The sequence below is a fragment of the Arctopsyche grandis genome, chromosome 1 (genome assembly GCF_051622035.1).
Source record: "Arctopsyche grandis isolate Sample6627 chromosome 1, ASM5162203v2, whole genome shotgun sequence".
NCBI lineage: Eukaryota > Metazoa > Arthropoda > Insecta > Trichoptera > Hydropsychidae > Arctopsyche > Arctopsyche grandis.
In genome coordinates this window covers 35,553,822-35,573,641 of record NC_135355.1, presented here as the reverse complement: position 1 = coordinate 35,573,641, position 19,820 = coordinate 35,553,822, and the positions used below count along the sequence as shown (strand labels likewise).

Here is a 19,820-nt window from a genome sequence, read left to right as displayed (position 1 = left end):
AATTGAAGCTTGACAATGACCATACAATCAATAATCTAAATTAACTGATAATTCAAATTATACACTATTAAGTTAGCGTCAACGTGTCTGAATTGTCAATTAGTTCCACTTGCAGTTACATTACACAACCAAAAAATTGTTTTTTACTAGGAATCAAATATTTTTTATTCATCATCTCGTTGTGATGATCCTGCGGATAGTTATGGGGTATTGGCCGACCCCAATCCAGACAATGGAGTTCGCTTGAGGCCAATCACACAAATCACCACCACATTATGTCCTTACGAGCACAAAACCATATTCCCTTGAGGACGTTGCAGTAAGCAATTGATGCACAGACACACACACACACAGGATCATCTCAAGACCTTCAAACCAATATGAAAATTAAATGCAAAAACCTTTGAGTATCGAGTGTATGACGATTTCTGATTACGATTAAACTATAATACAATACATATGACTGATTTGCGTGCGTCGAATGTTTCGAACGTCGATTTGCCGCGTCGCTAGTTTCATGTGCCAAATTTGTATAATTCATATCGAAATTGTCATTACAACTAGGCTGAATATGAAAACGTGTGTCATTAGTTCCGATAAAGCTCGTATCTCAATTCAGATTTGTGTCAGAAATGGACAGAAAGCAACACGAATAATTTAAGTGTTTGTACACAGCGTTCGGTGATTAATTACATGCGAGTGTTATTGTGCGCGTGACACCATACAAAATTTACTCGTATTACGAATGAACGAACGATACTATCATATGTCGTTTTTGATTTTTAGGATTGACAGATTGTTTAGTTCAATTTTGATTGTTCGATATATATTTTTTACATCTTAAATGTCTAGTTTCAATACCGGTATGCTTTTTTTTTTAATTATTTTCTTACTAACCAGTTGTTTATCAACGTAACCAAGTGTTTCCACATAACATATTTTAGACTTACATCCCCTATATTGATTAATTTTCTCATCAATACTAAACAATTACTTAGGCTTGATCGTGTGAGAGGCCATGGCATTTTACTAGATAGTAAATTATCTTTCCGTTTTCATATTGATTTAATAATACGCAAGGCATATCGGAACTCGGGTTTCATGACTATTCAAGCCCTTTAAAATACCATAGTAATGTTGCCTTGCTTTTCAATTTATTTGTAAGAAGTCATCTAGAATTTGTTATTACTTTATATCGCGTAAATAGTAATAATTTAGAACGCATAAATAAAAAATTAATCCTTCTGCAATCGCCAGATTTCTTCACAACGATCATTTATTTTCCTAATAATCTAGGAGGAAAATTTATGACGATGTTTTATGTTTAAGCATTTGAAATAAATAATCGATAGTCCTTATTTATTAAAAAGATCCTATTCCAATATAAGTTGCCTCTATAATTCTTCATTATTTCACATTGATCTATCAACTATTCCTGTAATTCTTTTTCATATAGATCTTGCTCTTCTTTTAAGAATATTCTCCCTCATATTGATCCTTTTCTTGTTTTAAATATCTATTGTTTGATCATTTTTCTTAGTAATTCATAAATACATATGTATGTATCTACATAAAATGCCATATCGACCATTATTCAATGATTTTCTTCTTTTGTTCATTGTTGTTATTAATCTTTAGATAAATTTTTGTTCATTGTAATGCTGTTTGTTTCTGTTTTCTTTGTTTTTAATAAATAAATTGTGATAATACTGCTAGATTTGTGCCTCTACAATATGCTTTATTTTCTTTTCTGATTTGAATACTATTCACCTATTAAATTTAAGTAGTTTTCTCACTTTGTCTATCCATCATGTTTACTCCCTTTAATATATTTTAGTATCATTTTTTGATATTTCGTCTCTCTTAGTACGATAAGTGTGCAATATACAATATAAATACATATATAACTTCATACATCTTGAAGTTCATTAGTTTTCATGCAACATTTTGAGATTCATTGCTCAAGTTTCACGTCTGTGTATCATTACTTACAAAACACAGGCAAAGCAGCATTTTGAACTTGGGATATTCGTTTAAATACATTTCACGCAACTTTAATAATTCCTCGTTCTCTTCTTAGATATATGGAAATATTGATTACTTGACTTAAATTTATATTATCGTACTTTAAATATTTATTATTTTCCTATTGAAGCAATTACATCGTCTGAAAATAAATATGACCGAAGAGACGAATGTTTATTTCAAAAAACTCCCATTTCGATTTCCTAAGCTCTCATAAATGAAAAGCAGCTTAAAAACCCGATTCCTTGGTATACATATGTACATAAAGAAACAAAAAAAATCATTTTTATTCATATTGATGTCTTCATCATATTTATTGCATATGGTTCAACACTTATATTTATATTATATTATATTATATTATATTATATTATATTATATTATATTTATTGCATATGGTTCAACACTTAGTGTTTTTATACATTTTGTAATGATTTGCTTAAAATTTCATTTTATTACATCAATTATTTTGACAACGTTTTCTCTCGAATATATGAATTAACATATGTACATAAGTATTATTATTATAAATAAATAATTGTCAATTGTCGTCTAAATGCAAATATTTCATATTCAACAAAACATGAAAGTCATAAGTTAAAAAGTAAAACAGCACTACAAATTATTGGTATAGTAATTAATATTACAAAATATAATTCTAGAAAAATTTTACACCAATACGATACACGGTAAAATTAAATATAACAGAAACATTAAAATCTTTATTAAACACTCTTGGTATTTAAAAATTGTTTTTTTGAAATCTCCATACTTGTCGATGCACTTGCATATACATACATAAATCCATCCCGTCCGTTTTTATATATAAATATACTAGTTGTTTTGCCCGGCTTCGCTCAATATTTGTAATATAAACAGCTTAAACATGGCGAATATAATAGTAAATATTCATTTGTTTTTTTATTTAATTTATTTGAATCGAAAAAAATAAAATATTCAACCAATTGAATTGTCGTCATAAAAACGAAGATACAAAGTCTCTTTCGAAATCATATATTAGATTATTATATTACGATCCAAGGCAAGCATATTCAATTACATAGAGAGTGAGGAAAACGATTGGGAAACTAGCCAGATTGGTTCGTATATGAACAAACTAGTATGTTCATGAACTAACGAAATGTAAACTTGGACTGTAATATACACATATGTGATCGTATTTGTATACATGTATATGTAAATGGAAATCTAATGTTACTTTTATCTGTATATAAATATAATTTAATCTATTCAATAGAGCCTTCAGCTGAACCAATCATTTGTTCGATTTTTCCGTGATTGAATGCACCAAAAAAAGAACACTCATGCCAATTCTAACGAACCTGGATTGATTTCCACATGCATTGTTGACAATGCAACAAAAGAAGGAAAAACAAATACCCAATACTTTGGTCATATCGAATCCACCATACGTTCCATTCCAATACCCCCATAATTTCATCCTCTGGTCCGTTGATCCTATTTTACTCTATATATTTATGTATATACTTATGCTTTTATTCGATTTTTGCTATATAAACTTTTGCCAGTTTTATTATAGCACGATTTACTTAGTTCTTGTCTTACCGATTTCCGTGCAAACACATGCTAGCTTCTCTCTCTCTTCCAGCAAATAAACAACAGTGAGATTCACCGTTTGGACTGCCATGTCCCAAAGTTTGCTTTTATCGATAGCTCCGGGTCTATTTATCGGTGTAGATTTGTATTTGCACGTATATCATACACATATATATATAGTATATACCGATAGCAAATACGATATAACTTATAAAATTGTGCAAATAGATATTAGATATGCACCCATTTACAAACTGCAAAATCAACTTGCAAACTCTCTTTTATATTTTGGAAAGATTGGTGAATGTTTTCGTTAATAATGAATTTGATTTTTAAAACAAAAACCAGTATTTAAGTTTTGTTTATTTCACAAAAACATATACACATCTATAGTAGAGTTGATACTAAACATGTAAAATGATTTTTTCTTACGTTACATGATTTCACTGGGAGAAACCTAAGTTGATATTTTAGTTATATGTATATCTAAGTACAAATCTAAATACAAATTAAGTTTTTAAGTATATTGCATCCCGTTTTACGCAAATTTATCTTATATATTAATCATTTTTAATAAAATTAAGTCTTTATCTGTAATAACTTACGACTAAATAATTATTTTAACCTTGTGTAAAGTATCTACACGAATGCAGTCAAAGGATGATTAATTGTACGGAAAGTCCTCGGAGGAGATACTCTGTAGGCTTCAGTTTCGGATATTTTCCTGGACGAAGGCGGTGTCAAATCAGGACAATTTGATATATCAGGAAGTCGTCCGTTTTTGCATCTCTTCATCCATCCAGACCAAGCTTTGAATCCTTCGAGTTCAAAGATTTTCTGAGCACACGCAGAGTCATCCGTTATGTCGTCGTTCAACAAAGCTGAAAATTGTAATGAAATTTTTGTAAATTTTTACATGATGTGAGTTGTATGAATTATTCACGACACTTGTTCGATACTTGGAAATGTTTTAATATCCTAAACACGCGTCTTTATCTCGTTAAGAAAACGCGCATATACAAGTACATCTTGTGCAATGTATGGTATTTAAAATGAATTTTAATGGTTTTTGTATTGTCAACGATTCGAATCAAGGCCGTCGTAATGACTTGTTATCAACCAATCTGATGAGTAAAAACAATACATATATAAAATGATGATATTTCCTATTTATCACTTCAATATTTATATATATGTACACATAAAAGCATAAAGCAAACAGTATATCTATCATTTTTGTAGATATATGTAAGTCTTATAACTCCGAAACAGCTTAATTGATCTTAATTCACGAATAATTTCTACAGGATACTAGATATTGAAATAGGAAGGTTTGAGATTTATATCAATATGGACTTTATAAAAAAAGGAGAGTTTGGTTTGATATATGTATGTATGTACTGTTACGTATCCCGTGTCGATAAACACGATTTATACTAATTTTAAATAAATACACGAATCGTATGTATATGGAAATGACAAAACTATAAAAACGATAAGATAAAATTAATCGATTTAAGATGAATACCGACATCATTAGATTCGGTATTTAAACCGTGCCGAGGTACGACAGTCAGTCATAACATCAGACTCCGCAGTAGAGTCACAACAACAGACCCATTTGACAAGTCATAACATCGATTTAACCAGCACGATTACATATAAGCTCTTAACCCTTTGACCGCAGCATTTTTTTCGAAACTTATTTAACGAATTACTAAATGGAGTTTTCGATACATATATATTGTATGATTTATTCAAGTAACTAAATATGTCAAGTACTTTTTTAAATATTGAATCACGCCTGAAGTATTGTGTTTATCCAGTGAGTAATGACATTATTGTCAATGGAATTTTACAAATGACTTTTATAGCGGTCATCCCCGGGAAAAGCGTTTATAGACTTAACATCCGACTCTTCAAGAGAGCCAGTCAATAAGTGCAGTACATTATAAACAGTTGTACGGATCTCTTAAGTTCATCGTTCCAATATTAAAATGTTCTTCAAATATATTAGTGATAATTAAAAGTGTATATTTTAAAATATTAAGTGTTAAAGAATTTATTTTATTCAGAACTTATTAAATTAATATTAATTGTGATGTTTACTGAATCGTCATCATCCTAATCAACGTTTTTAATAAAAACCTCGTAACAAACAAATCCTGGAACATAACAGAACGTACACTAAAATATTTTAAACAAAATAAAAGTTTTAAGAAAGGGGAGGGTGATATTTTTTTAAACTGAATATATTTAAATTCCAAATGAGACCTGGGAAAATCTGGTCGTATGATATGTATGTATGTATTTTTTTCGTATTTTGTTAATTTGATTCTTATTAAATAGAGTAGAATTAATAAACGTACGATAATTTTCAGTTCGGAATCAATTTTGTATAGAAATATTCTGATATATGTATATTCATTCATGAATATTTTTACCTTCGCAGGCAATATTGCACGTGCCTCCTTTTTTGCCAATTTTACACCACTTCTTGCTGTTTATCTGAAAAATATTTTTTTTTTCAACATATTTAGATATTCAAAATATTAACATATTAAAATTATATTATTGTCACATGATATTCGATGCATCAAATAAACCGTAATCTACTTTTGATTCAATCTAAATATAAACAACAAGCATATGCAGGTTTGATTTAAATACATTTCCATACTTGAATTTGAATTTAAATCATGTCGCACGTTGCAAAACGAAATAGCCCAATGTTCAATAAATACAATAGCGAAAATGAATCAAGAATACATTACACATATATGTATGTATGTATGTTTATGTAGATACCTGAAAAATTCCGTAATTGTAGCTTCCGTTGCTTTGCCTCAAAACTTTTGCCGTATCTTTGTCACTCTCGTTTTCAATGAGACATACCCCTGCAAGTAATACAAATTATATAAATTAAAATCATTATTTATTAATGTATGTACGTAAATATGCATAGATAAATTAATCCATAACGAATATATGTAATCATTTGGTCAAATTGTGAATTTATTTGTATTTAGTTTGTGTTATTTAACCACAAAACTGTAATGTAACATAATTTTTTTTAACAAATTGTTATTCAATTTTGGTTTCCTCTTGCGGTTATTGTGGTTCTAACCACTCATACATGTATTAACTCTTGTATTGAAATGTATATAACATTCTTCATAATTATTTAACGTATTGGTCAAGTTGAAAAACGCTATTTTCGGTAATGAATCATACATGTAATTATGTTCAACCGAGATAAGGTTTAACTTGTAAATACGTAGTAAAAAACTGAGTCTTTTTGTTGCAATAGAAAACGAGTTCATACACGTAGTATTTTGTTCTTGTAGAACAAAATATGAAAGTTTTAATACTAAGATAGGTTGTTCTAAGCATATCTCTATTCTAATCTCTAACGGGTATAAATGTCAGAAAGTGACCTTTCACATAAATTAAATGAAATGTCTATACTTTCCAAATAAAAACATTACATACCAATGCCAAATATATAATACTAGTGTTGTACCCGATGAAATATCATCGCATGGGTGTTGGCATATTCAGTAATTAAATAAAAAAAAATTAAATAAATGTGTCGTCGGTCACGTGTTCGATCCCCATGCGGTCGAATTTTTCAAATACCTTTTTAATATATTTTATTTATTATTTATATTTAATTGTTAAATATGCAAAAAGGTAAAAACTACCTACCTAACTACATTTAAAAAATGTTAAACACCAATAGAAAAACTAATTATGTAATTAAATAAATTATCAATAGATGGCGGTAAATTCTCTAGCAAGCGGATAAATTAGTAAAGATCAGTATATATAGAAGTTTTTTTCTTTATTATTGTATTCGTATATACGTTTTGGCAGTGGCTTAGCTTTGACTTGCATACATATGTATGTCGAATCAAAACAACTATTATAGTACGACAAGTGATTCAGACAGACACACAGCATAGTGATATTATATATATGAATAATGGTAATTTTTTTCTATTAATGGTAAGTAAATTTTAACAAAAAATGTTCATAATAGATAGAAATTAATGGTCAGTTAATCGTTAATTATTTTTAAGTATTTTTAGGCTAACAGATTATAATCAAGTCAGTGACCGATAATATAACTTACTGATCATCTATTTACTGACCAAATCAAATGAAATTTGTAACCAATAAAAATGAGGGTTTTATGTGTAAATACGTACACATAAAATTCAATTCAATCATCATTCAATCATCAAATTGTAATGATAATTTCCTAACTTGATATTATATGTATGTATATGTGTGTTTTTTTGGTTATCCACTTTAGAGAGTCATTAATTAATATTATGTATTAGATGTATTATGAGCATTTATAAGAATTGTAAATAGGTTTTTGAGCTATTTTTCCTGTTATGCCGTACATTAGAATAACATAATACTATGATTATTAACAAAATTAAATTAAAATTGTAAAATAGAAAATGATTAGTAAGTAGATCTGTAGCTATTAAAATACATTGATATAAGATGTATTGTGAACATAAATTAGGAATAATAAAAAGCATTTAAAAATCAAATATGTGTGAATATTGCTATTGTTCGTTGTAAACTTGTAACGATTATGACATAATTTAGAAACGTATGCATTTTACAATCTTTGAATACATACAATTGACAGAATGTTTGCATGTATAATCAGGGCGAAGTCTATTTTCAAGAAACTTATTTGCAGCAATCAAAAACAATCTGCATATTATACATATAATTACACAACTCAAAGAGGAATTCATGACATGAGTATACATACATATATACAGATTCGATCAGATTTGACTTACAATTGGTGAGGAACGATCTTTGGAAATTCTGCTTGTACAGTTCTCTAGCGAGTTGGCACCGCGTGAAAACCTTACTTTCAGCGGGTTGCATCAGTAGAAATATCGAGACCAGCCAAGCGATAGCGACGTGATTTTCTCGAAAGTATTTCATCCTAGTATCTGCTATTCAATTCTTATCGATGTGCGGATTTTGTATATACTTATGTGTATATTTGTGTATTTTAAAGTACCCGTCGAAGCGCGTGCGTTCGCGCCTCCGCTGTACTGTCGACTACGCTCAGGCACATGCCAAGTGACAAGGCCAAACAACCGTAATCACGATCATATAAACATTATTTACGAATCATCGTAGTCAATGATATAGAGCAGTGGTCGTGAACGGTTGGGAACATACGCAAAATATGACATTTTGACCTGCTTATATTTTTAAAAATTCGTGTATTTTTATTAACCTCTTACTTTCACTTGCGATCACTAAGAGGGCTGTACACCCGAAACCTTAATTTTGTTACCGTTCCTTTCTTCGATGTATATATTGAGTGTATGTATATATTGAGTGAATGCGACAATATATATATCAATATATATATTGAGTGAATGCGACAGTTGCGCTTCGAACAGATAAAACGTGTTTTAAATTGACAAAATCGAGGTTTCGTATTCTACTATTTTCTCCTCCAAAACTGGATAAATTTAAAAAAAAATTTCATCATCGGTATGAGAAAGATATTTTCTGTGCATCTATCGGCGTATTTTTTTTAAAATCGACCGTTAAATAACCACGCTAGACTCTTTTCGTGGGTGTAAAAAAGAGGCGATTTTATAGATGTTTGGCGGCTCCTAGCTCCTATAAAAAATAATTAATCAAAAAAATAAAACGATAGATGCACCCCAATGGTGGATATCCATAGCATATTAAAAATAATTTCTCTAGTGCTATAATTGAGGTAGGGAAAAGTATAGTACGTTTGTATGGACAAGGCGTTGCTGTCCAGCCCTCTTAAAAAACAATTTTGGCTCTTATCCGATCGTTTTAATACTTTACTATTTTGCTCATTTTGGTCATAAATATAAGCGGAAGTGTCATCCGTCCTTACGTTGGTGAAAAAATATCGTATTAGACCCGTTTGAAAATACTTCCTCGTATTTCTCTCTGACGTTTATCGAGCGTTTTTTTAGCCTCTTATTAATTTTCGTTGTCATCTGGTCATGTCAGATTTTAATAGTTTAAACGCCTATAACTTTTTCTTTTTTCACTCTATATTTTTAAATGCTTTTTATTAGCTTCACTCTGTTAATTCGGTGGCATTCTTGCCTGTCAAAAATTTGTGATCTGATTTTGAACCACTTTCACTCTTAAGGTCGCTTACCCACATACTAAGTAAGCTAATAATAGGGGTAAGCTTACATCGAAGTAAGTTAATAGTCACAAACTGCAAAAGGTGACTATTGAACGTTTATTTGTTTTAAATAGTTTAAAAGTCGATTAGTTGGAGGCTCGTTGCCAAAAATCTATCAGATTTTATACTTAACGTTCCCTTAAATCGAGGTTTTATACTTTTTTATACTATACAGTACAATACTTTCTTTTAGAGTTTATTTTCCACAAATTCTAATACCATTTTCATATTTTCTTGTTTTCTTTTTGTATCATTTCAATAGTAAATCTATGATATATAAATCATATTTAAGATTTATTGTATTTCAAACAGGCCAAAAATCAAGCATAGTTGAAATTCCATAAATGATAAAATATGCTGAATGTATTATTAGAAACGTTATACGGTATAATACCACTTTTCTTTATTTCGAGAAATATCTCACAAAACATTAAATATAATGTTTTGTGTTTAACAATATTAAAAAACAGAGAATGGGCTTGTAAAAATACTGGTGGCCTGTAATACGTTTATTGTGCCTTTCCGAGATTCTAGAAATATCTAATTAAAATAAGTGATGACAAAATGGGAATTAAGTCAAACAGAAATATTATTTTTGGAATTGGAAATTAGACTACCGCCCTTTCAAATATAACAGCTCATATATGAACTTATAATATACAAAATTCTTTTCGTATATATTGAAGTTGGTTTTTTGTGACAGAATGTATATTAAATTTCCGTTGAATTTTAATTAAAAACTATTTTACGATAAAATCATTTGACATATCCTTTAATATCTGGATGAAATTTAAAAATTCAACTCACTTACTTTCAAACATAACGGGTCGTATATATGTACATATGTAGTTTATTAATAAAATTCGAAAGTAATTTTATAATACATTTGATTGTTATTTGGATATTTTGGGAGATACTAAAATTTGAAATAAATTATTAAATACGATTCAGAAGTAAATATTTACATTATAATTTGTCAATTTCGTAAATTTGAAACTTTGTTTGTAAACGGTTTCCGATCACTGATGTAGAAGAAAAGCAAAGCAACTAGCCGAATGGAACACATTAAAAATTATCAATTACATATTATATTTACGCCTAATTTACAAATGCAGCTCAGATTTTTTAATGAAATGAAAAAATCAGGGTTGCTACTTTCATGTACATACATACATATATTAATTTATTTTAACCTTTAAATCATTGTCTTATACATTTGCTTCGTGAACTTCATTGGATTTTACGATAGTTTCATTTAAAATTTCTTATATTTCTCAAAATGTTAACGCAACAATACAACAGACCATCTGTAAACCATCACGTCAATTATTTTCTATTATTACATAGCTTCATTATTGCACTATTCAACAATGCACGTATCAATGCCCTTAGAAAGATATTTTCTCATTTATATAATTTTAAGGAAAATGTGTAAATGTACCATCACAATTTTTGTTTGTTAACTTTGGTTGAATATCGAAAAAAAGTAGTGCAGCTTAGATGAAATCATAATTCGTATTTTCATATTGAAATATATGGATGTACATATTATATTTCACATTACTCGTTGTGAAATGATGAAAAATTGTGTAATCGTATGTAATATATTATCATGTATATACATATGTACCTTGTAGATGGCCTTATCACAAAAACGTATGCAAATCGATTCATCGCAAAGCATGTTATCGATTCATTGTACATTTATGTATATATTTACTAAATGAAAGTAAGAATAAGCAGTCATTGCACTATGTAGACTTTGCATCTATATTTTGTAACTATTATTATGTATTTACAAAAAGGTGACGTGACAATTATGAGTCTTATTTAGGAGATTGTTTGGAAAGATCTCTGAAGGTTGGTTGATGTTGTACAGTATATTAGTATTAATGAATGGCTTTATACATATGTATCTATGTATATACATAATATAAACAGTTTTTATTTAAAAACGGTTCGAATTAATACGGCATATAAAAACAGCCTCCCAAATGCAAGACTATCTAGCTATTGGATGGATTTAAAAAATAAGTATGCAAAAATCTATTTATTAGAGCGGCTTTTTAAAATGAAGTTAAGAGACAGAACCAGTATTAATTAAAATTATTTTGAAAAAACATATAAAATATACATGGAGAGAATTAGAAACGGTTTCTAAAGTCTGGCTAAATCAAATTGAATGCATTATAATTGCAGATTTGTAAAAAAACGTGTAAAAGTCATCTGATCACCCTAATGTGCCCCATATTATACGTGCATCGAAGTCTCGGAATATATTAAAACGTTTCGTTTTGTTTTTGTCAAATTTAGTATATCACTGTAGTTGCTTTTTGATCGTCAATCAGCTTGTGTTGTATTGAAAAAATCCTATACATTATTCATCAGAGCTATTTATTCAAAGCTGAAAAAAGGAACGGCAAAAACAACTACATTTCCACGCTAATATTTCAGGCGAAATATTAATTCAGAAACCGTAAATTTAACCAAATCGTGTTTGTTTAATTAACATCGTAGTTAGAACATGTTTTCCTGCATATTCCACTTTGCATACGATTTTACCCGCATTAATGAAATACAATAATGTAATTACAGTGTTATTATTGCAGAGTGTTAAGTTTCTGTTTTGCGATTCCGCGAAAATGTATATTTATAAATTAAGCGATAGCATGCTAATGATTTTCAGACGAAATTGTGCCGACAGCTGTATATTTTTAAAGCTGTTTAATAATAAATCATTTTTTATAATTAGCTCATAAAATATTACATGCAATGATCTTGTTGCAAATTGCTAATTTGCATACGCGTATCGTTCGTCTTATCTGAGTAGGTAAATCGGTATTATAACCGTACAAGTTTCATTCTTTAGGATGGGAAATACCCGTTTTTTATGTCAGTTATTACCAGTCATAAAAATAAATTAATCAAATCAACGCACAATAGAGATCAGATGACTGCTATATTTTGTTAGTGTGAAAATCAGCTCAAGTCAATTTTTCTAATGGCGTATAATCAAGTTGAATTTACATATGTGCCTATGTGTTTGGAATTTGAGTGTTAATAGCCTTCAATTTACTAATATTAGTTTTGGACAAATTTATATATCATACTGGTGGTGCAATTTATATTTAATTTGAAGCGAATTTTTATTTATCTCCGAACTTTCTGTCATCAATAATTGATTTAATATAAACGACAGCCAGCTCTGATCCGGAATATATAATATTAAAAAAAAATGAAACTTTATACACCTCTACACGGCTCATATCAGTTTGATTTATGATTCGGCAACTGTAATCGTATTCACAGAAACGATTAGCAGTATTTTTTTGTCATTGAAAGATTTGCGCCGTAAGAGTAAACAATTTTTTGTGATATCGACAAATTTGGTAGTAGAAATTATGTTGCGTATTTAATAAATGCGTATGTTTGTATGTATTAGCAAGATAAAATTTTGATGCTACATAATAATATAGTAATGAAAAAGGCGTGTAGTGATTATTTTTATTATTTTATATAAAACTTGGTTGGTATGTTTAATTTTGAAATTACTTTATAAAGTGTTAAAAATGAGCGTGCTTTTCATAAAACATGCGCGCTTAACAACTGAGCTTTTCAAACTTCAAACATTACTATTTAATTTTTATTTTAAGATCCTTCAAGGATCTTGAAATATTGAAGTACCTGTGGTTTTTTTAATATTCTTTCCATAGTCAAACTCTTTGAAAATAAACAGTTTTCGATTTTGAAGTTCTTGTTCATTATTTCAGATTTGAATCACAAATATTGTCTTTCAACAATTTATATATGTATGTATGTATGCACATGTGCTTAATTATTTGCACATTAACCAAGCAGTAGCTTATCTGCAGTTATTTCTTCATGAAAGGTCTTATCAAACGTTATGCACATACATATACATATATAAACAGTGTATTATGTAAACAAATTTAATACGCAATTAAAACACTCAATAAATAATACTCGGGAGATAAGCGACTTATATTTAACATGTTTATCAATTGCCAATTGAGTGGAATTAAACTCTACTATGATTTCCTCTTAAATAAACGTAACTAAATTCACAGAAAAAAGACGATTAAGCAAATTTCAGTCGAAACTAATCATTTATTGGATCTTCTCAATGATTACGTGTAAGATTCCAAATCTACATACTAAATTGGCGAATCGACAAAAAAAAGATTTTTTTTCTTCTTCAAAATAGATCAAAATATGAAATTATTTTAAATAATATCATATTTTGATATTATTTAAAATAAGATGTTTACGAAGAAAAATAATTTTTAAGGAATTTTGCTAATATATTGGGTCGATTCTGGCGTTTGAGGTTCGTGCGACAAAGTTTCAGATTTTTTTTCATAGCTTATCAATGTGATGAAACATTCCATGTGAGATTGTTTTTAATGTAAAATTATTTTGTTTAAATTATGAAGTGAATAAAAAATAAATAAATTACTTAAGTGGTGGTAAAATAAAAATAGATCCTTTGAAAAGCAGTAAAAATCACAATCTGTTTGTTTCGCTTTACCCTCAAGTGACAGAAATGGTAATGTTTCGGGTTGTAGTTAAGTTCGAAGGACCTTGTTTGGGAGTGTGTGGAGTTGATTGAAATGCCTTTCTTCTCTCTTTGTATATAATTTATTTTAATGAATGTATAACTTTCCTGAATTTTCTCAGTGAGGTGAACTGCCAATGGCTTTATGCTTTCTCGGTGATTCCAGCTGCAGGATAAGAGTCCGCTTCTTATCAGTGGACAAACGTGTCTTCATAGATGTGTCTATGAAGAGCACCTTTAGTGTATAGGTGTCACTGGGGACCACCTTCGCGTGTCTAGTTAAACGTTCGTGAGCAATTCACGTCATTGAGCATTACAATGATTGGTGGGGGGACGTATGTCACGTTTGTACGTAAACACAAGTTCGTTCGTTCCTATGTACGTTCACGGACGTAAGCTCAAGCCTGTCCAGGTATTAAACTTGTAAATTTATAAGTTTGAAATTTGAAATCATATTCAAATAGTACGTAAGATGGTTTTCCCAATGATGATGTTTTAACAATGAAATCAGTTTAAAATGAACCGTTTCAACAATGAAATCAGACAAATTAGCAAACTCTGATTGGAAACAATCGACATCACTTTACAATTTCGTGTTTGTTTTAATATTTATAAATATACAAAAATGGACTTGAATTATAATAGCCAGCAGTATAGCTAAGTGGTTGCGTTAATGTTAACTACCGAGAGGTTCCGGGCTCGCGCCCTAAGTTGACCTTGATTAGAAAGAGTATATTCGGAGTTTTTATGCAGTGCTGCAGGTTAGATATGGATATTTATCGATCGTTTACTATCAGAGTTTTCTAATTTATTGTTAAAAGGGTTCCTTAAAAATTTGGAAAAAACCGTCCTACCTACTATTTATTTATTTACACTTTGGGAAAGACGTCATCGCCAATGGACACAATTTTATATTTTCCCATGATGGCGTTATCGGGTTGTCCCTGAATGAAAATGAAATCAGATAAGTTTGCAAACTCTAATTGGAAACGATCGACTTGGAGTCACAAATATCCAAATCTGACCAGCAGCACTACAGAAATACTCTGAATAAATTTCTTAATATTTCGAAAAATCATATTTCAACTATTCTTGTGGATTAATAACAAAAATTCTATTGATAACTGGCGTACCTCGATAAAATAAACGATTATTAACAAAAATTCGTTTATTTTATCGAGGTACGCCAGTTATCAATAGAATTTTTGTTATTAATCCACAAGAATAGTCGAAATATGATTTTTCGAAGTGGAATTTTATTTAATTCTCATATAAAGATAATTTAATATATTATCCCTATTAATTCAATTCAGATTCGTGTAAATACGAGTAAACACTAGTACGAGCTTTTTGCTCGCAATTTTACCGATTTAAAGTTCAGCACACTTCTAGTTAACCCTTTTAAACGAAAACAAAAAATAATGTGGCTAGAACACTATCTCAATAAACATGTTTCAATAGAAAAATCTCAATATAAAATAGTATTAACAGTGGGAAAAAATCCCAAGTGAAAATACGTAATTTTGACTTTTGATTTAAACTGGACGACTACTTAGAGAGATTTGAAAGTTGAAAAGTACTACAAATGAAAGATAAAATACCCGACTGTAGATTCCAATATTCATTTTGAACAGAAAATTAACAGATTTTGAGAAATCGACCGAACAACACCAAGATATAGAAAAATCGCGCGATTTAAAAAACACATATATCTCCGAATCTCGAGCCAATCAACACTTTTTATTACCAGATTCGTGTTCACTGGGCATAGATCTATTAGAAAAGTCATATCTCGTCTCTGAAACATTTTTCGTGTCGAACAGTGTTATGGACAATAATCTAAATCTATAGATGTCTCTATAATCTTATTATGTGTATAAATTGTAATAATTGTGCACAAAAAATCTAAAATCCATAGATGTCTATGATTATTTCTGTACTTAATTAATTGTTAAAATTAATTCAATGATCCTTGTGGCCGTATACATATGTATGTAAAATAAAATAAAATAAAAATAAAAACAACTTGCATAATATTCACACCAAGTCTGGCCATGGTGGCGTATTGCAAAAATTGTCAAAGCTACTGTGGTATATTTGTAAAAACAAATAAAAAAAAAGTTTGAGAGTGTTTGTAGCGTCACGTTCACTAAATGAATATGTGGAGCAAATTTGTATGAAAAATATTCGCGGTAATTTCGGACGCGTCCACATCGTCGTGTGTATAATTTTTTTTGTAGCCGTTGTTGACCCTCATTGTGCACGACTGTGTCATCATTATATCGTGTCGTTTATCACGGCTGGTCCATTGTGCGAAATGAAAATTCACCTATGTATTACGTGATTCTGTGGTCCGTTTTTATTTTTAAACATACATACATACATAGAGAGATTTTCCTTTCGATCCGCTTAGTCTAATTGAATTTTTAATACATCCCCGTCTTGATAATCTTTGCGAAATTTGTACGCGACACTCAATTAAACGAGGCAGGAGGATCAATTAAGGTGTGTCGAGGGGTGTGTTACTCCAGCATCATCACCATCATCATCATCATCATCCGGTGGATAATACGCACGCACAAAGTGAAATGTAGTCCCTCGCGTCTCGTTCAAAGGCGAGACAATCTCAATTTTCAAAGTGACGTCGTAAAATTAATTAGTTTGAAAGCTCACACTTATCGCCGGATAATATGGTGTATATACAGGGTGGGCGTAAGGGCAGGCTGAGATATATGTATTATATATATATATATATATGTATGTATGTATATATTACAGCCCACCCGGTACAACTGAATTAGCATCCAATTTAAATTATAATCGATACAATAATGGGGCATTCGAGAGTTCTTTGGAGGCGAAATTTGCATACTGCTGTGTGCAAAGGTCAAAAATTTTGCTACAAAGGGAACTCGTTCCGAACAGATTATGCATGCGATATTGATGTAAAATTAAGTTGGAAAATAATTTCACTTCCTCTTCGCTCGGAAAGATGAATTACTTTGTGAATGCGAACGAGAAATCTAATTAATTTTGATTTTTAACAAAATAAGACTGGAATTGATGGGAAATTTTTGCTCCATATACTTCAGGGCTGGTCATTTTAAATGTGATTTTTTTTAATGTAGATAAATTCCAGTACTTTTGACTATTAGTATATTGAATTTGTCCTTTGACAGTTGTTGGGTTTGTTTGCATAGTTGCACGACCAACGTTTCAGCTTGTTAGGAATATGTCACAAGAACGTTTTTGAACATCTAACGTTTATCATTTAACTTACACGATATTAAACATGGCTTCAGTTAAACAAAGACAATGGTATAGTATACACAAGATATATATATATATATATATATATATATATATATATATATATATATATATATATATATATATATATATATATATATACATATATATATATATATATATATATATATATATATATATATATATATATATATATATATATATACATATATATATATATATATATATATATATATATATATATATATATATATATATATATATATATATATATATATATATATATATATATATATATATATATATATATATATATATATATGCAATTACCGCTTTAGTTAGTACGTTTAGATAAAAAAAAATATATTGAGATAGAAAACCAATCCTTATAAACGTGGTGAAATAAAAAAATTGCCAAATAAATGAAAAATAGCACGGAAAAAAATATATTTTTGACTTTTAAAATTCGCTAGACAATTAATTAGAAGTATTTTAAAGCAATGAAATATAACAATTGATAGGAAAAATATCTGACTATTGATTCCAATACTCACTTTGAGCGTAACAATCCTAAATTTTGAGTTAAAGACCGCAAAAGCCAAAAAACTGTAAAAATCGCGGATTTTTTTAAACGCTCATATCTCGTAAACGATCACCCACCAACAAAAATCAATATCATATTCGAATTCAGTGGGTCAAACTTAGTAAAGATTGGCTAGTCTCCGCTCTGGTATTTTTTTTTTGTTGCTCAGTGTTACCAACAAACACATTTCCTTGACTACACAATGGCGCTTCATACTTTCGCGTCGGTAAAATCGTAATTACGAATATTATTATTAAGAGGTTTTTCCAGTTTTTTTTCACAATAATCTTCCCGGACATGCATACAACAAATCCTGAAAGTTCCATCGTAATCAGTTGAGTGGTTTAAGAACCTATACGAGACAGACAGACATTCAATTTTACATACATACTATAGGGGTTTGCTGTAAATGATTGCAAACCACCCGGCTGCATGCTCATTTCGACTGAATTTTAACTGTTTGAATTTCAGCATGTACGAAAGACGAGATATTCATGGGGTTGCGCAGATGACATTTCGATGTACATTGATGATTGGCAATTCTTAAAATTGAGTTGGATATTTCTGGCAAGTTTAAAATGGCAAAAGCCGAGACAAAAGTATGAAATGAGCATGAAGCGAAATGAGCATGCGCCTGCTTGGTTTGCAATCGTTTGTAGCGCCAGGATATATATATATATATATATATATATATATATATATATATATATATATATATATATATATATATATATATATATATATATATATATATTTTTTTTTTTTTTTTTTGTCATTCATTATATAATCTATTAGTGAAGGTAAAATATACACATATGAGAGATAATGAAAGCATATAATAAGTTAGAGGCGTTTAAACAATTAAAATCTGACAAAACGAGATGGTGGCGGAAAGTCAAACATATACATATACATACATATGGTTACTGACCGCTAAAAGTCAGGATGTTCAAACTGTTTGAATTTTTAAACTTGTGTATTACGATTATTTTTCAACCTCGAACTATCAAAATCGATTTAAGTTTCCATCGTTGATCAAAATGGCAATGTTTCAAAACGATCGCAAGAGTGTAGGAATAGATACTGATTCGTTAGCGAAGTGAAACATAGAAAAGTCTAGTTAAAAGAGCCTTGTAATGATACTTTCTATATGTCATTATATTTATCATACTATACGAATTTATTAAGTCTCAGATTAAAAATAGAATTATTTATATAGCATTAATTATATACTTTGCATTTCTATACATTTATCGTTGATGCAATAATTGCGTTTTGCCCCTTTCAATTAATTCGAAATAACATACGACAACACCTGGAATTTATGCGAAATTGCAACCAGAGAATAGGTTTCATGATAAACACACACCTCGGGGACATAATTGCAATTGTGTCCGGAATGGGATCCATCTAAACGTTGTTTTGGAGCCGTGATGGAAAATTTATTATGTATTTTGGACCGAGACGATACATTTTAGAATTTATACGACGTATCGCGTTTTAACCGGGTAAAGGGATCGAACTTTCGACTTTATTTATTGTAATCGACTTTTAAGAGC

At 29.5% G+C, this 19,820-nt stretch overlaps 2 protein-coding genes across 2 annotated transcripts in view; one reads left to right on the top strand and one right to left on the bottom strand.

The window, feature by feature from the left end:
* The window catches only part of Lrt (Leucine-rich tendon-specific protein), a 153,255-nt gene that overhangs the window by 90,783 nt on the left and 42,652 nt on the right, over positions 1–19,820 (top strand). The window lies entirely within an intron of this gene.
* Positions 2,454–8,751, bottom strand: LOC143913656 (lysozyme-like). Its single transcript, XM_077433562.1, has 4 exons — positions 8,433–8,751; positions 6,412–6,500; positions 6,048–6,111; positions 2,454–4,484 (listed from the first exon to the last, which is right to left on the bottom strand). Exons 1-4 carry the CDS (start codon positions 8,581–8,583, stop codon positions 4,243–4,245), a joined length of 546 nt encoding a protein of 181 aa, XP_077289688.1. The 5' UTR covers positions 8,584–8,751; the 3' UTR covers positions 2,454–4,242.